Source organism: Catharus ustulatus, chromosome 1 (assembly GCF_009819885.2).
Source record: "Catharus ustulatus isolate bCatUst1 chromosome 1, bCatUst1.pri.v2, whole genome shotgun sequence".
NCBI classification, from domain to species: Eukaryota; Metazoa; Chordata; class Aves; order Passeriformes; family Turdidae; genus Catharus; species Catharus ustulatus.
In genome coordinates this window covers 84,509,303-84,534,185 of record NC_046221.1, presented here as the reverse complement: position 1 = coordinate 84,534,185, position 24,883 = coordinate 84,509,303, and the positions used below count along the sequence as shown (strand labels likewise).

The following is a 24,883-nucleotide window of genomic DNA, read 5'->3' as shown; positions in this document are numbered from 1 at the left end:
GCCTGCCGTGGGGAGCGAGGATCGCCCTGGGGATGGCTCTGGGGATCGGGGCTGGCCGTGCAGAGCGGGGATCACCGTGGGGATCGGGAATGGCCGTGCGGGGCGGGAATGGCCCTGGGAAGCGGGGCTGGCCGCGCGGGGCGGGAGCTGCGGGCACTGCGGCGGCACCGCGGCGGCGGGAGCTGCAGCCGGCCGGCCCGGCAGGGATGACATCACCCCCAGGAACATGTGATGCAGCCGGCTGGCGCGGAGGATGCTGAGCTGTGGAGGGAGAGAGAGATTGGTGCAGATATTTATGGCATTTCATTTGAGTGTGGTAAATGCCTTTTAATTTTTTTTTAAATTAAATCCTCAAATCCTCACATCCACATATGTTTTGTTGAGAAGAGACTTCAAAAGGGGAGGGAGGACCCACCCCAAGCTCTTAAGACCTGCTTATATTGATGGTTTTTGTTTTATTTTTGCTTCGTTGGAGATAAAAATTATGCTTTCCTGCCATATTCTCCCTCTTTGCTCCCCTGCATTCTTTCATCTGTTGTAATCCCCACAGTCTCCTCAGTTAAGCTTCAACACTGCAGAACTGGAATAAAAATAGACTGTTTAGAGCAGCAGGAATATGATAATCCAAGGCAGTCAGCCTTAAGGATATGCAGATGCAGAACATGAGCCAAGCACTAACGTATTTGCTAGGGTGTTTACCTTGAGCGGCCCCTTAATAGTCAGAGAAATGTTAGCTAAATGTTTCTCACTTCTTACATGCCACAGGCAAAGTAAAACGTGCAGCTACTGCGCATCATCATCCGAGGTGAAGTAGTTTAAGGGCTTAGAAATCTGAGCAAGCAATTGCGGTAACATCAGTGTCTTGGGTAATTTTGAGCTAAGAGAGACAGCAAAGTACGGCACTAGTTTCTGCATGCTTTTTAGGGTGAGGAGAAGTGTTTTCTACCTCTGAATTTACTGTAAAGAAAAGGAATCGCCATGCGTGATATGAAAGCTGAGCATGCTAAATTGGCATTAAACTTATGGTGGGTAGCTCAAAGCACATTAAAAAAAAATTAACCCTGGAAGTGTACCTGTATGCCTTAGCAGTCCAAATAATATTTCAAGGTGGGAAAGGGGTATTTACTGTCTTTTTAGGTGATTATTTAAGCCCAAGCTTTTTCTTAAAGTTGTTTAGCGTTTGAGTCCATAACAAACAGAAATGCAGTAGGAACAAAAACCGTGGGCAGTTTCAGTAAAAGGCTGATAACCCATAGTCAGTTCTCTGGAGGTGTAATAATGCATGAGGTTCCTTTGACTGTGTCTTAGATTCTTGAGAGCCTAAGTGCAAACATGAAAGTAAACCCTGCACTGCTTCGCCAGTCTGGAGTTGCTGTGTAGTTGCAAAATACTGTCCATCATGTAGAAACCCTCCATGCTATGTGGTTACCCAAGGAACCAGTTTTCCTGGTCTAGCCCATTCTGAGAATGTGTACTGAATTTGGGTCTGTGGTGTTTTTGGTCTGTGGTGTTCATGGAAAAACAAAGAACTAGCCAGGGAACTTCCATCTGGCTGGAAGTTGATTTGTTTTGTTTTCTTTTGTTTGCATTCTGTGAGGGCTGAGACAAATGCCTTGTTGAACACTTCAGTTATGGTGAACTTGAGGGACCCATTGCTGACAGACATTTGTCTGAACACATTTTAAAAATCCCCAGTCATGGATAGGCCGTAGTCATCCACAGGCAATCCTATGTGCTGTTCATTGTTCTTTACTTTACAAAATTTCCTACCATCTAGCAAACCTCTAGCTGTAATTCTAGCAACCTTTTGTCACCAGTAGGCTTTATGTGGTCTGAGGACTACCACCACATCTTCCTGCAGTTCTTCAGGCGAAACAGATGCATAGATGATGACATGCAAACACCTGACCATCTTTGTCCCTTGGGTGTTGTGCTTGGTGCACTCTGGGTCTGTTCTGAAGAGTAGTGCCCATAACTACACTGTACTGGCACAGAAGTGCTGGTACTGCTGGAGTGGAAAGCCTGTGATGTATTTTACATATAAGTATAGGTCTTATGTTCCTTGATGGCACTATTTTGAGGCCTTCAAGTTTTAGTTTAGAAACAAACAGCTTTTTCATTTAAGCTCAGACCCTGAGGCCAAAGGATGTGAAGCATCTGGATATTGCTGAGGAGGAAGTCTTAACAGCACTTTTGTGCTTCAGTAGTTATAGAGAAGCAATGCACTTCCCACTTACCCCAGCAGAGGTACTTTCTTCAGATTATTTTAAACAACACATGAATCCAAACAGACCAGGAAGGGTTGTTCAGATAAGTTAGCTGAAGATGTGTCACCTAGTTCTTCTTCTAAGATGAACAAAATTGGCCTAAACATGACCAAATCTGTATTTTACAGGTGAAATATAGGGTAAAAAAAATGCTTCCTAAGTCTTCCTTTGCAAAGAAGGAAGAACTTTAGAATTTGGCCGCAGAATTAGAGTTGTAGAAATAGGAAGCAGAGAGGGAGGAAAAAGCTGGTGATGTGCTGCTTTGCAACATTGACTGTAATCACTCACCTTGGGCACTGTTTCATACTCCATGTATGTACAGCTACTGTAATAAAATGTCCTCTCGGTTGTAAAAATGCTGGTTCTATCAGGCAGCAGAAAAAAATTCTGCTTACAGAAGTGATTTAAGAAAGGTTGCATGTAAATAACGTTGGGGATTTTTGGTGGGTCTTTTTGTGTTTTTTGGGTGGGTTGTGGTTTTTTTTGGTGGGGTTTTTTGTTGGGTGTTTTTGTTTGTTTGTCTTTGTTGTTGTGGGGTTTTGGGTGGGGTTTTTGGGTTGGGATTTATTTTTTTCACCAGTAATTGTTCTAAGCATACCTACTCCTTATAGCTTGATACTCTTCATCCCTGCTGGAAAAAGAAAAAAAAAAAAAAAAGTGAGATTTGGAATGCATAAAAGCCTTGGGATCCATATGATAATTTTTATTAACTGATGAAAAAGACTGATTCTGGTATCTTGTTTTCTACAAAGGCTGGCTAACAGGCTATGCTATTTGTGTTAAGCTGGTCCGAGTGATTACTTGTCCATTAATATATTTTTAAAATTTAGTTTATTTTTTTGCAGACTTTTATTGTTAGGTTATCTTAATTCTTGTAACATAACATTGAGAATGTATTCCAAAGGTAAATGTTTTTCAGTATATTTGATAAATCTAGAAGCTGGACTTGTCTGTATTTTTGACTAATTATCTTATCTTTTTCTTTTTTTCAGGGTTTCGCAAAAATGATGAAATGAAGGCTATGGAAGTATTGCCAATTTTAAAGGAAAAAGTTGCATACCTTTCAGGTACAGTTATTTTCTCTTGCAGAATTCTCAACTGTGTTGTTAGTAGCATATAAAGTGGTATTTTGAATACTTTAAATATCACTACAAAATTCATGGAGTGCTGGAACCGCACTGATTCCTGCTGGATATCCTAAACTTGACATAAGCATTTTGACAGGCATAATAAAAAAGAGGAAATACTTGTTTTCCTCAATGTGGAGCACTGCTAGTTGTTGTCTTGGTCATGTTAAATCCTGCGTTCCCCCTGGTGTGCACGTCATTATTTACAGCAACTTAGAACCTGCTTTACTAAAGACATATTCCTTTCCTTAATTCTGGTTCTTCTGATGGGGAATTTTACAGAGCTGCCTATTGTTGGCCCATCTGCAGCATATTCTGGAGAAAGATGTCTGTTTTAGAAGTGAACTGCAGTTGCCTGTCTTTTGAAGCATACTTAATATTTTCTTGGTGAATTGACTTAGCATGTAATTTTAGGTAGTTCCAGCATACACATTGAATTTGGTTGGTTTCTGAACAAGGAATAGCAGAAGGATTTAAAAGTGGGGTTTATATGAGTTAGTATTATGACATAGTCTATAACTTCATAAGTAACTTTACTTGATGGAATGATGGGTTGAGATGCTTATTTCTGTAAATTGCATTTTGCTGTGACTTTCTCTTGGGATTTAGCACCATCATTCTCTCAGCCATAATCTTAGTGTCAAATGCTTTAGAGGACAGTCTCATATTTGAAAGCGTTTTTTTGGATAATTTGGCAAGAATTTCAAAACTAAAGCTCTTGTCTCTAAATCTTAAAACACATAAAATTATTCCTGTAATTGTACTCTTAAAGAGATTTGCTGTGTGTGGATGCTGATGCTTGCAAGTACAGCATGTAGTACACAGTACTTCATCCTGTCTACTCTGCAGAGTAAAGGTGCAAAGCAAAAAGATATGTGGGTGAAGTTTTTTGTTTACTTTCCTTTTTTTGGGTGTTTTTTTTTTAAAAACTGTAGTGATTAAGAGAGTAAGACCAGTTTTCCTGGTAGTGTGGTAACTTGGGAATTGTAGTGCTAGTGAAGGATTGCTTAAAACTTCATTTTTAGAGGGAAAGAAGAGAGAAAAGGGGTTAAGCACGATATTTCAATCCCTCATTACTCTTTTTTACTTTTTCTTACGGCCATTGAAACAAAAATTAAGTCAATTTCACTCCAAAACCTCTGAATTTTCAGGTTGTCCAGTACTTAGTTTAGACCCCTTAGAAGGGACCTGAAAAATGATGGGTTTTTCTAATGTTAACTTGTGAGCAGATGGCATTCTGAAGGGCATTAATTCAGTGAAAGTGAAATGGGCCAAATGAAAGATGAAGATAAATTTAAGGGAAGGTGATAAATTGTGAACCAGAACAGAGGAGGTGTTGGCAGAAATAAATGGTTGCCAACTTCCCTGCATAAAGGTAGCAACTCCTGATGGAAGAACGGAGCAAACAGCTGTGGGCAAAAAGACTGACTGGAACTGATCTGTAAAATCCATAGTCTCACATTTCCATTGCAAGTGAAACTGAAATGGGATGAGATACATTGGTAGTGCAAATGAATTAAGAAACCCTTAAGTACAACAGCCTACAACAAAGCTCTTCATTGTGTTCTCCTCCTTCCCCCAAAAATGTACCACCACCACTGGGACTTAACCACTGTGCAGCTAGAACTGTCGAGCTTTATACCTGGGAACACAAAGATAAGGAAGACTACGGTTTACTGAACAGCTTTTCACCTTAGAAGTAAATTGCTTGAGTATTGGATACCTTACCACCTGAAAGAGTTACATCTCTAGGCTTTTCTATGAAGTATAAATAGAGTCTTGGATGCATTTTTTTGTGTTAAGTTTAAACTGAAACCTGTCCAAGTGCAAATACTCCCATATCTCTAAACATACTTAAGCAAGGAGAGCATTTTCTTACAAGATGCACTTATCTTGGTTTCATGTAAGGAAATAGCCCTTGGTAACTTGTCTTGCCATAAAAGCCAATTGTTCAGTTTTCTTTACCAGAGTACTTTATAACTAGGTAAAGAAGTGTTTCTTTAAAAAGCTGCACTACTCAGCTTGTTTTTGTGCCACTTGGAGACCATTGAGAATGGTCTGCTGTTGGTTATGCGCACTGAATGAAAGGATGCACATTAGGTGGCTCACATGAGTTGATTGGATAGAGGTTTTTGTGACACACTTTGGCATAAACAGAATATCTCGATAGTGGGGTGGGGCAGTGTGTCAAAGGAAATAGATTAAAATGGAAGTCTTACTGATGAAAGCAGTAGTAGCATAATATGTTTTTGTTAAACAAAGATTAATAGGGGGTTGAGTTGGATAGACTATTGCAAGACAGGAAATTCCCATTGATGCCTCATGCATTGTTGCTTTTAACTTTCCCGTTTGTGTATGACACAGGAGTATCAGGAACAAAGGAAATAAGAATTAGTTATTGTAAAAGGCCTAAGAAAGCTGTCATTAGAGCTGACAAAAAACCCCAAGTCTTAGGGACTTTTAAAAAATTATTTGCAATGTTGCCACCTGGTTTAAGACTGGATAGTGAACTTCTTTTCATCTAAAATCAAGGCTGTAATAATTTATTACTCATCTGGCCTGCAGTTTGTACAACAGAGTTTATCCCTGATGTACAAAAGTTTCAGGATATGATTTATCAGAAATCTTCTTCTGTGACATACGTGGAGCTGTAGCCAACTGAAGTAGCGTCCAGAATGACATAAAAATGCCATATTGGAAAACTGCATGATACAGGAGTTGCAGTGTGGGAAAGGCCTGGAGGACTGGTCTGTGATGACTGCGTGTAACAAAGCATTTGCTTAAGATGCTTAGAGAGTGCTAAAGAAAATTCAGCTTATGCTTTTACTTGCTAGCTGCTGCTTTGTAAAGAATATCTACCCTAAGCAATTGAGTTACTTTTTCTGGGGGGCTGGAGTCAGTAGCACTTACCAGTTGAAACAAATTTTTATGATCTGAAGGTAGTGAGTGGCCTGTGGTGCAATGAGGAGAGAGCTTTAAGGGCTGTAGCAGACTATCAACTATGCTAGTAGCCTTGGAGCCCAGTGATGGCTCTGGAGCTCAATGGGGGCCTGGGCTGTTAGACTCTGTCTTGTCATTTATCATTTCTTTCCCTTACAGCTTCTGTCTTGTTTTTTCCCTGTTCATTAGCTATGTAAAAATCCTCAAAGCTCTCTGCTTGGCAAGTGAGACAGGATGGTCAAGACTTGCCTTTCTCCATTAGAATAAAGCAACTGTTTTTCATCTTAAGTCTCACTTAAGAGGGTCATGGAAGATAAGGGTATTAATTTCCTTTTAAGTTTCGCTTTCTGGCATTGTAGCTTGATGGAGACTGAAAGATGCTTTTGCCTCTTCTGAGTTTAATTTGGTGTCTCACAGGGAGCATGCCCAGTGTAGACAATCTCTAGAGGCTTTGACAGCCAGGCTTAGTGTCTTTGGCAAGCACACACACTGACTGTATTGGAGAGGATAGTGATGTATTTTTGAGAGACTAGTTTTATTTATTGTTTTTATATTTATTTTTATCTTCACTAGGCCTTCCTTTCTAAGCAATTTTTGAAAAACTTTGTTTAGCAACATGGAATTACAATGAGAAGCTGATTTGAAATGATAAATTCTGGACTGAAGATAGTATTTTTCTGCTTTTCCATGGGACAGGAAAAAACAGTCCACGCATCTGTGGTTGAAAACATATATGTGAAACTTAGCTTGCAAGAATCTGTCTGTGCTATTATAGATGTGCTGATAAAGACATCCTACTGGCTTGAATTTGGTGTTTAGCAATAGTAACATTTTGTTGTCACTAGCAAGGGTTTGGATGTAAAATTATATTTTACTATTTGACCACAGGAAGTCTGTGCAATTTTATGACTGAGATAAATGCATTTAAGTGGAACGACTTAAATCAGATTTTTTGCCTTCTATATTGAGTAGAATTTCCTGTGTGGCTAACAAAATTAAAAGCTATAAACTGACAATTGGGAATCTGCAAATCAGAACAGGATAAAAATACAAATTAAATGCTTAAATAGTTTCCATCCACTCAATCTATGTATGGAGTGTGAAATGTTATACACCTAAATTCTCCTAGTAATTAATTTAATCATTGAATTACAACATAGTTTAGGTTGGAAAAGACCTTTAAGATCATTGTGTCCGGCCCTTAACCAGGCACTGCCAAGTCCACCACTAAACATATCCTCAGGTGCTACATCTACACATCTTTTAATGGTGCCAGGGTGGTGGTGACTCAACCACTTCCTCACAACCAGTTGTCTAATGCTTGATGAGTCTTTTGGTGAAGATTTTTTTTCCTAATATTCAATCTAAACATTCCCTGGTGCAACTTAAGGTCATTTCCTCTTATCTTGAAGTGTAGAAGAGACCAACACCCCACTGCAGCCTCCTTTCAGGGAGTTGTAAAGAGCAATAAGGTGTCCCACAAGCCTCCTTTTCTCCAGGCTAAACAATCCCAGCTCCCTCAGAGGTTCCCCATAAGCCTTGTCCTCCAAACCCTTCACCAGCTTCAGTGTACTCCTCTGAACATACTCCAGCACCTCAGTGTCCTCCTTGTAGTGGCTGGGCCCAGAAGTGGACACAGGATTTGAGGTGTGCCCTCACCAGTGCTGAGCACAGTTGGACAGTCACTGCCCTGGTTTTGCTGACCACACTCTTGCTGATACAGGCCAGGATGCCATTGACCTTCTTGGCCACCTGCACATAATTCTGGATCTTGTTCAGGTGTTGTCAGTAAGCACCTCCAGGTCCTTTTCCACTGGGCAGATTTCCTCTCCTCCCTCGGCTTGTAGCGCTGCCTGGGGTTGTTGTGACCCAGGTGCAGGTCCTGGCACGTGGCCTTGTTCAACCTCATACTACTGACCTTAGCCCATCAGTCCACACCTTCCCAGCCTGGCATCATCTGCAAACGTCTCCTTTATTCTTACCCATAAACAGTCAACTTTCTTGGCACTGTCATTAAGCTCTAGACAATCATAACACTCCTAACATTCAGGGCTACCTTGCCAACTCTCCTTCCTTGCCCATCCCTTCTGAAGATTTTGCAGCCATGCATTGCAGCACCCCAGCAGTGGAAATTATCCCACAATGTTTCCATGATGGCACCTGTGTCACAGTTTTCCTGCTGCCTAATGGCTTCCAGCTCCTCCTGTTTGTTGTCCATGCCACATGCATTGGTGTGGATGCACTTCAGTTGGGCTGTTGATCCTACCACCTTTTTTGGGGCAGAAGCCCCAATTCCTCTATGACCATTCTCAGGTGCTTCCATGCTTTCTGGCATATCAGTATCTCTTACATCTTGGCCGCTGCCTGGATCTCTGTTCCTACCTCCTGTGAGATGGCACACAGCTTGCTAGTTCAGCATTCCTCAGACATTGGTGTGCTGCCCCAACGCTGATCTCTAGCGAGCATGGCTTTATCAAGTCTTGTTTAAAGCTCTTTCAGTGAGCCCTGGTAATTCCTGTGCAAAGATCCTTTTCATCCTTTGAGACAGGTGTACCTTGTCTGTCACCAGCAGGCTCAATGTCATGTAAACCAACCCATGATCAGAAAACCCAAAAATCTCCCAGTGACACCAGGCTCAGAGCCAGGTATTGATCCGATGACTCTTCCCATTTCTTCCCTTATTACTCCCTGCAACAGGAAGCACAGAGAAAGCACTTCCTGTGCTCCTGATCCCCAACGAGTCATCCCAAGGCTTTCAGGGAGAGGCTTTAATCATATCTCTCTTGATTGCCCTTGGGCTTCTTACTGCAATTTCTTGCTATCTCCCTGAAATATGGGTTAGTAATCATGGGTTTTCCCAAGGGTAATACCAGGGTAGGAAGCTTTCTCGTCACATCTCTAACCTTGGGCCCAGGGAGGCAGCAGGCTTCTTGAAGAAGTTGGCACACTGGACCTTTGTTCCCTTCAGAAGGGAGTTGAGACTCCTATGACAATGATCTTCTACCTACTCACATCCTTCCCGAGCTCTGTCACTAAGTGGAGGAGCTCGTCTACTTGGGCATACCTCCCACAGCTGTGCTCTCTGCTGCTATGTCATCTAAATGCTTGCCTACAAAGTAGCATAATTCTGTATTTAAATTAAATCTGTACAATTTCTATGTCAAAAATTAAATACATAACAGAGTGCCATTGCTGGAGATGTCACGCTACTAGTCAGATTTGAAGGTGACTGTAATGTGTAAGGGTAATGATCTGATTACTCTTACTTTCATTTTTTTTGGCATTTGCTTTCTGACTGTAGGAACTGTGGCAATATGCTGATCAATACTCCAAAATCCAGTCTCAAGTTGGTCTCCAAAGGACAGTGTTGGCATTCAAGTTGAAATAATTTTTTTAATAGTAGGTGCTGAAGACTAGTTCTGCAAATAAGAATTTTATGTTATGCTGTGGGGTCTTCTAACATTTTTAATTTTTCAGGTGGCAGAGATAAGCGTGGAGGTCCCATTCTAACATTTCCAGCTCGTAGTAATCATGACAGAATACGGCAAGAAGACCTTAGAAGACTAATTTCATATCTAGCGTGTATTCCTAGGTAAGTGATCATCTGTTAACCTCCAAGACTGTATAGCAAAATAAATGGATTATGCTGCAGTACTCCCACAAGCTAGCAGACTGAGTGAGTTAATAATACGAGCAAATCAATCCCAAGTTTTGTCATTTGCCATTTTCAAATGGCTTTTTGGAAGAGAAATAATTACTCTGCCTTGTAAAAGGAAGGGCACTGGCAGAAGGGCTGGTGTGCTTTAGCTGGAAGTAGTTTGTGTCTTGGAAATGGCACTGCCATGCCACATTTGTGTTGCTGTGTTGAAGACTGCAAATACAACTCAAAGGCTTTCAGTACATCAATAATTAGAAACATGCTGGTCATCATTCACCATATGCCTTGTGTGGAGTGTGGTCAGCACAGGATTCCTCACTGTTGTGTTAGGTAAGTCATAGTATCCTGATACAGCACGGAAATAACCAGAAGGGTATGAGAGATTGCTTGTAAAGGTCTCAGATAAATCTTTAGAGTGACCTGTGAAAGTACTGATAGCATTGCATTATCAGCAGTTTAACCTGAATTGCAGTGAGCTATTTAAAGGAATTGGCAAAAGTCAAATCCAGTGTGTGTGTGCATATATGTACTCCCATATATATATATATATAGAGAGAGAGAGAGTTATTTATACATACATATATATATGAGATACTTCAAACAAAAGTTACGTATTTTGTTCCTTCATATAGAACTTCACTTTCTGTAGTAACCAAGGTGAAGACAAAAATGATCCTAAGACTGACTTTAGGTCCATCTTGGAACCTGCCATCATTTGTTGCAGGCTGGAGCAATGCTGACTGTTCTTGTCTATGTTTGTCTATGACCACAAGCAGCAGTCATTACAGTTGAAAAAAATTCCTTGGACAGCATCCCTGAGTGCAATATCTTCCATGTTTGTGTAATGTGCTAATTTACTGAGAGTCTTTGAACTTAATACAATCAAATGTCAGTTTTAGACTGAGAAAGGTGGTTTCATGAAAGTACCTTCAAGGCATCTGTCTGAGAGTGTTCATGGCCTCCTTTTTGTAAAGTTAACTGGGGACTCAGGGGACTTAGAGAAAGGAGAACAGGAATAAGACTTGAAATTTTTACTCTCAGATTTGATTGGTGAGATGTATTCTAGCCATCTAGAGCTTCAAGTTGCTGGAGAAGTTAATAGATAAATATGCATCAAAATATGTCCAAAATTTTTTTTAAAGATAATCAGGGCAAGAAACAGTCTTCCTCTGGCAAAAGGTGCATGTTAGTTCAACATCAATAGATCTAAAAAAGAAAGTGCATGTTTTGTACTCTTTAAGCATGACAAACTTTTGAGAATAAAGGGATCTTTATCAAAAGCAAGACTTGTTTTCATACAAGTCATGTTTAAGGGACTGATTATGCAACTGCAGCTAATTAGAAGTCCCAGTTGGAACAATTATCCTCAAACTTTTGGGCTGTCTGTTATTTGTTGCAGTACTGTTACTTGATGTAGCTGAAGAATCACAGGTATCACTTGTTTGGTGAGAGATCTAAAAGCTTAACTTGATGCAATTCGCAATTTTACTGATTTTACAGTTTTTTAAAATTTTAAAATATGGCTAAGCTTATGTCATCACCACAGAGTGGGCCATTTTAGTGTAGGTCAGGCTTACCAACACACGACCTTAGAACAATCCCTAGAACAAATCTTGTGATCCTTGGCCAAAAGGGATTCAGCTTGTTTGAGATGATGTGGCACCATGATGGAGGACAAAGCCGCACTGTGTCACATGATGAGGGACCACTTTGGACACCCGAGTAGATGCATGCCTTTTGAATTAGTGGCAAGCACTCTCTGTGCAATCCTAAGCTTGGTAGGATAGGAATGGGCTGAGCAGCACTCCTACTGCCATTTGACCTTTCAGTAATGGGTCTATCTTTAAGCCGGAATTTTTTTTTTTTTTTCTTGAATCCCATGAGGATTTTAGAAAACATTTTCACCATGGTCAGAAAATTGTGCATTGCAGCCTACATGTATGCTAAGCTAGTTACTTTTAATATATTTTGCTTCTGCCATTGCCATTTCTGGCATTCCTATGGGCAGGTAGGAGAGCCAGCATTTATCATGATAAACTCAATTTTTGAAATGTTGTGGGATGTTTATTCGCTCTTCTTTTCCCTAGCTTTAAACTTTTCAAACTTAAAAAAACCTTCCCCTTATGAGGAACCCATATGATTACTTCTTTGAAGTCTCTTATATCAGTCATAATCCATCTTTCTGCAATGTGACCAATTTCTGAGTAAAATATGCCAGTGAAGCTTCCCTGCCTCTTGGACACTCCAAAAACCTCACCACATGAACTCTAGAATGGCATTTGAATTAGTCACATCCCTGAAGGTGACTCATACTCAAACAATGGACATTTGGTCTTATCTGATAGTCTATTGGCTATGATGCATTGGTTTTGAAATATTTTCCTTCCTACGGTCATACTAGAAGGTCGTGTAGCAAATTCTGCTGGAAGAAAATCAGAGTTTCTAGTGGTGGTGGTGATTGTCACTTTTGATCAGTGGCAAGAACTAAATGTACAGAAGATATTGATGAAAAGAAATGAAATCTTCCATTCTCAGAAGGGTTTCCAGAGAATTTGAGTGTAAGGTCTGTCAACTTTTGGACAGCAAAATTGAGTTCAAATTTTGTAGAAACAGATTGATTTGGTTTTCTTCACAACCATAAAATACTGTGTTGTCCTTTAACTATTCACAAATATTCACAAATTGATCCTGTTACAAAAGAAATTGTCAGTAAATGGGTGTCTCCTCTTCAGACTCTAACTCTCAGATAAAATGGTTCTAAATCTGAGACAGTTTGAAAAAGTTGCAAATTGGTAGGTAAGAACGATTTGCCATCTTCTGTGTTTTAGAGGATCCCCTCAATCATTAGAAGACATGAATATTATCATCAGTCAAGTAAGTGTGTGTGTGTTCTGAAGAGTCAATTGTAAATGAATTAGAAATTGCTGCTTTAGGAAATGGTAGATTTACTGTTTGTGTAAGGTGAAGAAAAAACAAGACTGGACAATGCATTATCATTTGTCATTGTGGTGCAGTAGAGTGCTGTGTTGGAATTTGAAACGCTTGATAACCTTTCCTTCTGTTTTCTGCAGTGAGGAAGTATGTAAACGAGGATTCACCGTCATTGTAGATATGCGTGGGTCAAAATGGGACTCCATAAAGCCTCTGCTGAAGATTTTACAGGAATCCTTTCCATGTTGTATTCATGTTGCACTGATAATCAAGCCAGACAATTTCTGGCAGAAACAGAGGACTAACTTTGGCAGCTCTAAGTTTGAGTTTGAGGTAATTTTCCCTATGGTATACAAATTTATATTTGTTCTGTGGTTTTAAATGTTCTCACTAATGATCAGCACCTTGAAAACTCTCAGATAAATTATATTCTGCCTGAAAGGAGAGGAACTTTAGGCCAATGGTGCTAGAAGGATTGTGGTTTTCTTCATGTACTTAGGCTACGTAATTGTTGTTCATATTCTTTTTGCAAGCTCAAGAAAGATTGAATTAGGTTCTTCTCCCTAATGATAAAAACTTGGATTTTGTCTCTTTGTTGCCTTAGTCTGCATTATGGTAATTGTGATATCTCCAGAATCCAGAGGAAATCAGCTGATTGAACCTTGCTGTTATCCTCTTGCTGCTTTGCAATACACAAAGTCAAAACTTAATCAAAACAGTAATCAAAAGAGTAGTTGCTGTTTTGTTCTTAAATGTTGTGAGGTAAGAAAGAAATGTAGGAAAATACCTGCTCTGTCTTCTGCTGATCAGAATTGATACTTGAAATGTGTGAGAAAAGTTGTCATGTGGACTTCATGAGCAGAATTATAAACTCTTAAAAAGAGAAAAACAAAAACTTGAAAGGAAACTTCAAATTCATTTCAGTAACAGCATTTTTTTCTTTCCATTTTAATTTTTAGACAAATATGGTGTCTCTGGAAGGCCTTACCAAAGTAGTTGATCCTTCTCAGCTTACCCCAGAATTCGATGGCTGTTTGGAGTACAACCATGAGGAGTGGATAGAAATCAGAGTTGCCTTTGAGGACTACATTAGCAATGCAACCCATATGCTGTCCAGACTGGAGGAACTACAAGATATATTGTCAAAAAAGGAAATGCCTCAGGACCTGGAAGGTGCTCGCAATATGATAGAGGAGCATTCACAATTAAAAAAGAAAGTCATTAAGGCCCCTATCGAGGACCTTGATGTGGAAGGACAAAAGCTGCTCCAGCGGATACAGAGCAGTGATAGCTTTCCCAAAAAGAACTCTGGGTCAGGGAATGCTGACTTACAGAACCTTTTACCCAAAGTGTCCACCATGCTGGACAGGCTGCATTCAACACGGCAGCATCTGCATCAGATGTGGCATGTGCGGAAATTGAAATTGGACCAATGCTTTCAGCTCAGGCTGTTTGAGCAGGATGCCGAAAAGGTAAGGATTGAGCAAGGAGACTGTAAATGGCTGATACTTCTTGGACTTGAAAGAATTACCAAGGGTAACTGAAAACAGTAATTTTTGTCTTTGCAGTTAATCACTATCCTTTTAATGAGAAGTAAGGGACTTCTTGATTGAGAGGCACTCAGGCTCTTCTGAGTAAAGGGCATGGCATAGTAGTTCTAAGCTGTAAGGAACACAGGAAGCTCTTACCAAAGAAAATATTAACTGCTAATGACTTCAAAGCGCTTATTTTGTTAAGCATTTGTTCCAGACAGATGCTTTTGCATTCATCCGGTAAAGAAGAATGCTGTATGCTTTATAAATACAGATGATTACAGACTACATTGGTCTTCTTTTGAGTGATCTTTGGGAAGTGAGTGACAGGCAGTCAACAAAGTCTGAAGAGGCTGACATGGGGAACTGCTTCATTGATGCAGGGTTTGAAGTCCCAGGCAAAAAATTGATGTATCTCTTCTGACAGTGCATATGTCATTAACAGGGACCTCAGTGATTTGAGAATGTTTTGGGCTAACCAGTCCCTTCAAATGAGAAAGCCCTGGATTGTCATAGAATTTGAAGCGGAAGTATGGCAAGCAGATAGCTTTTAGATAAACTCAAATAAGGTCTATTTTCATGTAGAATGGTTTTGCAATCACTTATTATTGACTTGTTACCATGGAACAAATAGCTTTAAAGAAGGGTGTGGAGATTTTCTCTGGGAGTAGTAGTAGCTAGACTATGCAGTCAAGTAGTAGGTATGTTTTTTGTCAGAGCTTGAAGTACTCAGATTTCTTAAAGTATTTTACATAATATGGCCTTAACTGCATGAGACCAACGGTCCACGTTAAACCAGTATTCTGCTCTCCAGCAGCTGTTACATGGGGAAGAGTAAAAGCAGAACAAATATATAATACTTCTTCCTGCTTCATCATTTGTGTTCTTTACCTGTTCTTTCCCTTACCTTCATCATTTCAGCTCAGAGACTTTCTTTACACTACTGTAATGTTTTCTACTGTGTTAAAAAATATATATATTTTTTTTTAAGTACCATTTAAAGCAAATGCTTACTGGATGGATGTAACTGAAAATAGTTGGGACATGTAGAGAGTTGGAAAAAAGATAAAATGATTATCTATTTCTAAAATTTTTCAGAAAATAATGCAAGCTGTTCTTCTAGTGTTGCTCTTTCAGACCCAAATGCATTTTATCAATCTTGCAGCCACTTCATTGCAGCGTTAATTATTCTGCATTATAGCATATCTTTCAGTACCATATGAGCATCATCAAAATATATTTTGTTAATTTTCTCATATTTTATCAAATTGCTTACATAACTTGGTCTTTAAGAAACTTCTTGTTAAATACTTGAGCCTATGGGATTGACCTCTGTCCTGCCATGTGGTTGCATAAGCTCCTGTCAGTGTTTTCTACATTTCTAATTCCAGGAATAAGTCTAATATTAAATTAACACATCTTTCTTTCAAAAGGGAAATATTAGGCACCTCAAAATGAGGTTGACAGCAGCTACCATACCTAGGACTGTTTTCCTCTCATTAGCCAGTAAAAAAAGATGAAAAAGTAAGGTTTGTGTAGTATCCCAACTCACTTTCAGGTTAAGACTCTTGCCTTAATCTACTTGCAGCCTATATTTTTACTGCTTGTGTCAGATTAGATTTCACAACTCATGACTTTTTAATCGGTGTATAATCTGTATTTTACTGAAATGTGGGAAAGGACAGGATCTTTGTTGGAAAGAAAAAGGGTATTGCATGGAGAGAAATAAACATGTTCCTTTTGGAGGATTTGCTCAATTCAGTGCAAGAAATTTGGACTGGTTCAGGAGAAGAGAAGGCAAAACAGGGACAACGTGGGAGGGAATCTGATTGGAATTGCCCTTTAAATGCCTGAAGGCAACAAATTCAAAAAGAATTCAGAGAAGGATGGTCACGAGCAGTACCAGTGTCTGTTTTGAATAATGTTCTAACACATTTTCACTGAGTTCTAGATAAGAAGCTTAAAATTTTAGGAGTATGTGATCAGCTGTCTCAGTTATCTAAACTTCAGAAGTTTGACTTACAGTTCTTACCATATTGTGGTCTGCTTGTAATTTAGTTTGTCATGGACTTGGGACAAATAGTGGACTTGATAATTTGTTCTGTTAACCAGCATATTTTGAAAGATCTTTAAATGAATACTTATTGCTTACTGCTACCATTTTTCCCGGACAATCTATTTCAGCTTACCCAGAGAGCAGGTATGTCTCTCATGCTGAGATATAGCAAAGATTTCAAGACCATTGTGAGCAGGTGGGGTGTTAAACAGCTTGTTTACTGTGTTGCTTGGTCTTTGAAAACTTTGTCTTCCAGTGCCGCTGTTAACATACCTGTGTGCCTTCATTGATAGCCATTGTCATATAAGGTCTCTCCTAAAATTTGTTAGAATATTATTTTTTTTTCTTTTTAAAACCAAGCATATTTAAAGATTATTCTTAACTTTTCCTGGAAGAAGGTAACTGTGCTCTCGTATACTTTTAATAATTCATCTAGAAATAGAATACTTTTTTCAAATCTCCTGTAAACTTCTGAACTAAAAATGTTGAACTTACTGCTGAAGTATTTGATCAGCATGAAATAATTTATGTTTAATTTCCATGAGTTGCCATTTTCGTTCTAGACTGCTAAGCTGCTGATGTCAACAAGTGCTGACACTAGAGAATGTATAAGCTTGGCAACTCAGGGCTGTGCTCCAAGTCTGTTTGTTTACTATGACTTCTTTGTAATAATGAAGTTTGTGATTATGACATTACTGTAGCTGGTTGAGATAAACACCTATAGTAAAGATAACAGTAACAACCTCAGCTGCTTGATCCAAAAAGACAGGTTTCAGCAATGTTTGGGTTAAAATGTACAGTAACTTAAAATGGAAGGAGCATCAGTGTTAATTTTCACAGCCTTAGACTCTGTATTCTGTGTTCATAGGTATCTTACATTACTTGTCTATGATTTCTGCCATAACAAATTATTGAACTTTCTTCTTTCCTTAATATTTTCATGTAGATGTTTGACTGGATCACACACAACAAAGGTCTGTTTCTGAACAGCTATACAGAGATTGGAACCAGTCACCCCCATGCGATGGAACTTCAGACACAGCACAATCACTTTGCCATGAATTGTATGGTAAGAACAGGTCTCCCTGCACAGACAACACAGATGTGCTGGCTGTTTGTTCTGTGTTAAGGTAGAATTTGTAAGGACATTGACAGATCATTCCTTCTTTACAAGTAGTGCAAATTTGTGTTTGAGCAGTGAAGTTATAAGACACGATGGAAGAAAATAAAAGGTGGTCAGGTACAGAGATACTGTTACTGATAAAGCAACAAAATTGTTTTGACAAGTGGCAGTGTTCAAAACAACCTCAGCATGTCTCAAATATAAGTGTCCAAACTTCTAGAACCTGGGATGTGTCTTTGAATACTACCTTGGGTCTTGTAGAAAATTTCAGAGAATCATGTGTAATAGAGATTTTAGCTCTCCATTCTGAAAGAAATAGCTCTTAGGATCTTCTGAATAGATTTCAACTCAGACAAAAAGTTCTGAGAAGTAACTGAGCCTGGTATAATAATTTTCTGTAGTTTTAAGAAGACTCTTCTCATTTTCAGCACAGCAAAATGGAACCAAAACAATTTTTTTGGTCAAATATCAGTAGGCTGTAAAAAAAATTGGATTTTCACTGGCGATGAGTGAAAGCTATTTACTTTCAGTTTCATTAATTGCTGTTTGAACATGGGGACAAAATTCTGAAGTACATTTTAGGTCCATAACACATTGAAGGTGTTTAAATAACCTTGGGAGTCTGGGCCTAAATCCAGTTCCTGTTTGTTGGATCAATGAAGGAAGAACACTATCAGTCTTGTTACAAATTAATATTCTTGGCCATCCAAGGATGGGAATTGAATAAAAGTATAGTTGAAAGAATCAACTCTTGCAAGAGGGTTTTCCTGTAGAACAGGAAAGTGGCAAAATAACTTACCTAGGTTATGTGTCTTGCAGAAGTAATTGAAGGACTGGTAAGGCACCTCTTGTGAATGGTGTAGCTGGAGGTAAGACAGTAGAAGACAGGATCAGAGCAGGCACATTTTTGTCTTTTGCAACTCAGTTGTTTCCAATGGTTTAAAAAAAATTAATATCAATATGAACTTTCTGAAAAGAAAAAGTCAAATGCTGATGAGCTTCGTAATTCAGTTATGTAACATCATAAATGGTTTTGACCATTAGGTTTGGTTTGTGGCATGGGGAATTGCTGCCTTATGGAGCACCTTGTTGTTGTTCTTCACTGCTCTGCATATGAAGTGGAGCAGAAAAAAACACAGGATGACACAGTAGGTGTCATTGACATGAGGTGACTTTTGGAACTTAGTAGAGCAATTTCACGACTATAAGGCTCACCGTTTTGACTAAAATTTTGGTCCAAACCCGGAAGTGCGCCTTATAGTCTGGTGTGCCTTATATAATGTACAAAGTTGCGAAATTTGCCAACCCAGAAGTGCAAGCCATGAGCCGAACCACGAGGGGGAATGGTGCAACGGGAGCGCTGAGCCTGAAGGGGGGCGGCTGCGGCTGGCAGGAGCCACGCAGGGTAGGCGGGACTGGGCGGCCCCCGGCCAGCAGGAGCCGCACGGGGAGAGAGGGAGCGGGCGGCCCTGCGCCACCCCGAGCCGCAGGTGGCCCCAAGCCGAACCCGCATGGCCCCAGCGGAGGGGCCGGCAGGGCCAATCCGAACCTGTACAGCACTGGCGGGGGGGCAGCGGGGCCGATCCGAGCCTGCACAGCCCCAAACCGCCGCGAGCCATGGCGACCCTGAGCCACCGTGAACCGCAGCAACCCCGAGGTGTGAACCGCGGCCACCCCGAGCCCCGCCTCACCAGCCGGGGGCGGGCGGGAGTGCCGAGCCCTGCGCATGGGGAGGACGCTTGGGACTGCGTTTAAAGGCTACGCCAGTCTGTGAAAAATGTTTGCAAATTGAGCACCTGCCAGTAAAATCCACGATCACGGGATTCCGTAACTAATTCGTTACTTTGTTGCGCGTATGTCACGGATCTTCGCGGCAAAAAAAAAGTTGGGCGTTATAGTCCGGTGTGCCTTATGGTCGTGAAATTACTGTACTTCTGAGTGGCCTTCCAGGCAGTTCTTGGGGTTGCATTCTAAAAGTAAATTCTTCTGTAAGCCTGTCCTCGTATTAGTCTCTATTGTGTTCTTTTCTTCAAATTCAATGACTTTTTAAATTTTTTTTCATTCTTATAGACTGTTCAGATGCTACCAACAGTAGGAAGCACTTGAGCGATGCAGCATAATCCTTCCTGCTCTGTGTTTGCCATTAGTCTTTTCCTGTTAATCTCTCCTTTGCCTTTAGTTGTCAAATACATTAATTACAGGGGACTTTTTCTCAGCCTGCAAAATGTTTTCTTAAAGCTTTCAAGGAACATCTAAAATTTGGGGCCAATTAAGCTATCCGAACATTCAGAAGGGTAAAACCAAAGTAAATTTTTTTTTTTCTGTAGCACAGTCCCCCTCAGAAGGGCTTCTCTGCCATGGAATAGGAAAATGTAAATTCTGTATGATTGGTTTTGATTTAAGCAGCATTCAGATTATCTGGGTTTTATTTGGTTAGATGACAAAAGCGTTTCATACAGATTAGGGGCAAAGATTAAACTGAATGTGACATAAAAAATGACGTGAACTGATTGAATTTTGGCAGGCCTTATTTTTCATTAGCCTTCAACTGGAAAAATGTTGGGCAGTCTTAACTCCTGCAAGTATGTTGGGCTTCTCCCTGACCACTCCGCACATATGCTCTGTGTTTAACAAACTGCTGTTTGTTCGCTCTTCCTGTCAGTGTTACTCTTCAGTAATCAAAGTGGATTTAAGGTCTCTTGTGTGCGTATTCTAACACCAGAAGTGAAATTCAACGTTTAGCGTATCTACAGCCACGTGTAGTGATTCATTTGAATGGAATAGAGGAAGGGAGAAAGACAACTATGTATAAGCTTTATTTATTGCAGGACATTCTGAAGGCTTTTCATTGTGGCCCTAATTGGCCCTTAATAGATCTTGCTTTCTAGTCAATTTTCTTTAGGCTCACTCGAGGTAGGGAAGAACTGTTCAAAGGATAAATGCTCCGCAAGCAGCTAAATGCAACCCCTTGCACTTGGCTCATAGCTTAACTCTGATAATTGATGTTGCAGCTGCTTTTCCCAACACATTGTGGTTGTTGCAGGGCACATGCTCGCCTCTACAGCAGGTGCTACCCTCTGTCAATAGCTGGATCTCTTATGTCCCTTTCCTTCCCAAGCAGAAGTTTGTTTCCAAGAGGCGGAGGGCAACTTCTGCAGCTGCTTATACCAAATTTGGCTGAGAAAGAGTGACGGCCTTTGGGTGAGATGCCAAAATTTTGATCTGGTCTTCTAGTCTGAAGCAAGCCACCTGGACGTAAACCATTGTGAAAACTACTTATTTCCTGTCATGAACAAGAGTTAGTTACATCAAGGACAAAGAGGATTTGCTGGACTTTTAAAAAATTTAGTTCTAATGGCTTTGGGCCATTTTTAGAATGTTGGTTTTCAATAAGGACACAAAATGGAAGTGTAAACCAAATGTTATGAAGCAAAAAGGTAAAGAATACATCCGAGGAAGAGATTTAACTTTACTTTCACCAGTTTAGCAGATTATATCTAGGAATCTTGTGTATTCATATAGTTGCACTTCAAGGTAACAGGAATTCGTTCATGCAAGTCTTAAGCTTAATACACAGACTGGTTCTCACTGCAATAAATCTGTCCCAGAGAAAAGCTGGATAGATGTAGTGCTGTGTATTAAAGAGAATATATGTTTGGTTACCATGGATTAACACAGAGGTTGATGTGGCTAGAAGAGCTACTGACTGAAGGCTGGCTCACAGATGCAGCCAAATTCAGTGACTTCCTGTCACTGAATTTGAGAAGCTGTGCACTGATAAAAGTCAAAACTGTCTCTTTATAGGGCAAGTAGTTCTCATGTTCCATAACTGTAGGGAAGAACAAAATCTCAGTGATTCTGCTCTCTGAAGCTGAGGATGGATTTCAGTACAATTTTAAAGGCCTGCTTTCAGCAACAGTAAATTGCTGTTGTCAAGTCCTGAGATTTATTTAAGCAATACTCAGTTTCAGCTTGACATTCCAATTTGGGTGACTAAACCAATGCTTCACTTCTCAAAACAAGTTTTTAGTACCTTTTAAGGGAGAAACTTTCAAATAAGACATCATAGGAGTTACAAGTACAAAAATTATGCATTGAATTTTTAAACTGCTAGAATAAAATACCCATGATTATACAATTAGTCTGTCTTGCATGTAAGAGTGGGAAAGACTGATTATGTGTTTGTCCACTCTTTTTCCTGCCATTTTCTCTACATCTGCTGAGACACAACGAAGACAAAAAGTCATGTGAAATATGGGTGAGGAGGAGGATGTTGTTTGCTTGAACGTTTTCTGCTCTTTTTGCTAGATCAGATGGCCTTGCTTTCATTACAGTTTAACTGTGCCTCCCTCTCCTTGCACTAGGGAGGGTTAAAATGCTTGAAGAGTGATGCAGGCAAAATGAAACTTTGTTTGGAGAAAGCTGACACATGCTACTCTTAAAGGATGTGCTATGACTGCTTCTTGTCTCAGTGTTGATAGGACCATGAGTAGAAGTTACATTTATTAACTGTAATCCAAAAAGTCCTATTTCATTTGTAGGCGTATTGCTAAGTTGATTAATGTTCTCAGAACAGGCTGTTTGCATACACTAAACCATTTTGTCAAGGTAGTAATCAAATCCTGAATGCTATCCAAAAAAGAGAGTGTCAGAGATGAGCACTGGTGAGAGCTTTGGGATGTTAAAATAAAAGTATGAGCACAACCTTTGAATATCCCTAGGTTTGCAGAGTTAAAAGTTAAAAAGATGTCTTGCTTAAATCCAACCACAGGGACTAGTACAAATGAAAACATGAATAAAGTCAGGTAAGGTAAAAATCACCTTAGCTTAGAGCTAGTGTAATTTTTTTCCTCCTCCTTTGTACCACTGATATATTTCACCTCTGAGATTCTTTTTACTTTAAATATGTGTTTTTGTAACCATACAGATTGGTCTCTTGAGACAGACTTAAGCACCATGTGAATTCTAGACTGCCCTTGGTTGTCAGGATTTGGGCAAATGAGAGGAAGATCACAGGTGTACATCCCTAAGAGAATCTTTACGGTGCCAGAGCAGTTAATGCTTAGACAAAATGTCTGGATGCCACCAGCCTGAGAATAGACTGAAAAGGTAAAATGAGTTCAGGCTATTTTCAGCTTCTGAGGAGCACTCCAAAGTCAGCAAGACTAAATAGAGCAGCTAAATGTGCAATCCTTAAGAGGGAAGAAGCAAAGAGATTTTAAAAAGCAGTCAGTTACTGAGGTGTTAATACAGCAACAAGTACGTTCCTGTCAATGAATCGCAAACTAAAGGAATGGACAGTGGTTTACTGAAAAGAAACAAGTCCTATTTCACTCTTGGTACTTATTGGGGTGGCTGAACTTCAGATTTGTAAAGAAAATGCTCTTATTCAGTTGCTCCTACTAGAGAACTAGGTCCAATTTAGAGCAAATATTTAGTGTTGTAATGGGAAACATATACATGAAAGTGATGTGACCGTAGAGAGAGTTTGAAGGCATGGGCATTTACTATGATTAAGTAAATAAAAAAGTAAAAGAGGAAAGAAGGTAATGTTGGTGTTGGATGTACAGTCTTGAAATAAGATTCCTCAGGTCTCCACTGTGAAAAGGAAAGAGATCAGATATTTGGAGAAAGTTGGAGTGAAATTGTACTGCACATGTTCCAGTGCTGATAGCAGCGGTTAAATGGTTACCTGAGAATATTTAGAGGGTCCTTGTAGTTGAAGAGCACATGAAACACTTTCCTTAATTGCAGCTTGGATGTTTCCAAGTTTATATTTTTTCAAGGGAATAGACCAGGTTTTACCTTTAGTTGTCCTGCAGCCCTCATCATTGAAGTTTGTATTCCCAAACTTTCAGTTTTACTGTTGCTTCAAAAACGAGACTAGAAGAAATGTTAGAGAACATGTAAATCATTAAAGCAGGTGTTAATTCGTACATTAATACTGCACCATGTTTTGGTTGTCATTTGTGTGTGAGGTGGCAGATGATTTGAAAATTCCATTGCTAAATTGATTCTATCACAGTAAAATTGAGTGAGTTCACTACAGTCTATACAGAGATGCCGCTTATGATGCTTATGGACCATGTCACTGAATTTGATGGCATTTAAAACTGAATGCATAATCGTCTCTGTGTCAGATAACTACTGTTGGAAATCTTGGAGCTAAATAAACCTTTTCCAAATGGGTCTGGGAAAAATCAGGAAATGGAACCTTCTGGTCATGTGCCAGCTTTATTTTGTGTGAGTGTGATAGAAGTTCAATTAGCTGGTAGGTTGTCACCTGCATTTTCCCCATGTATTTGCCTTTCAGGCATGCACCAAAAAATGACACAGTGCAGTTAGGCTACTAATCTGTATTGCTTTGCTGAGGAATAACTTTTTTTATTTGTATACTCTCTGTAGAGGAAAAAACTGCAATGAGGAGCTTTCCAGATACTGTGAGGTGTCCTTTCAGCTTCTGGTTAAAGAACATTTTGAGAGAAGACAATCATGCTAATAAGAACATTTAGCATTAGTGTCCTTGCTAAACACACTGTAATGCAGTGACTTGAATTGTTGCCTTTTAAGTCTTGTTACAATAGTCATGTTTGTAACACAATGAATGAAATGCAATATCACATTACCCTTTCACCTTTGAGACAGTTGATACACATTTAGAAGCCGCAGGTGCTTTTTGCAGATTCACGTGGTGTAAATGAGGTCACTAAATAAGATTTTATCAGTTATTACCTCCTAGCTGTTACTTCCTTTACTAAAACCAGGTTGTAAATGCATGCAATGAATAAGATATCAGTCTCTGGTAAATGAGCCACTTGTAGCAGTGTTTCTCATCTCTCAAGCAGAATGCAAAATATGCAGTTGTCTTATAATAATGACACTGGAATTGCCTGTCCTTGTAGGAAATTGAAAGAATTTGTTGACCTTCAAGGGTCAATTAAAGACAGTCTAATTGTAGTGAGTTGCTATTAGAGATTCTTTTCTTCCTGAATAAAATCTATCTCATTTGGGTCATTGCATTCTAAAATACTGACACTTAAAACTTTGGTAGCTATATCACGTATTGAGGTAAAAGGCTTAGATTATGATAAGCTGTTTCTTGGTGGTTGCTTTTTTTTGTTTTTTTTTTGAGGAAAGAAATGTGGTGTATGTAGCTTGGAAAGTGTTCAACTGTCAGCATTTTAATTCATATTGCTACAGGCTGTATTCTTTCAGACATGTGAAGCCTGATTGCCATGGGAAAATAAAT

At 39.6% G+C, this 24,883-nt stretch overlaps 1 protein-coding gene across 1 annotated transcript in view; it reads left to right on the top strand.

Annotated features, from left to right (window-relative positions):
• Window positions 1–24,883, top strand: part of TRIO (trio Rho guanine nucleotide exchange factor) — a 257,013-nt gene that overhangs the window by 71,313 nt on the left and 160,817 nt on the right. The window contains 5 exon segments of the mRNA XM_033082574.2: window positions 3,260–3,334; window positions 9,812–9,926; window positions 13,064–13,256; window positions 13,883–14,395; window positions 17,458–17,580. Coding sequence (XP_032938465.1) covers window positions 3,260–3,334; window positions 9,812–9,926; window positions 13,064–13,256; window positions 13,883–14,395; window positions 17,458–17,580 — 1,019 coding nt within the window.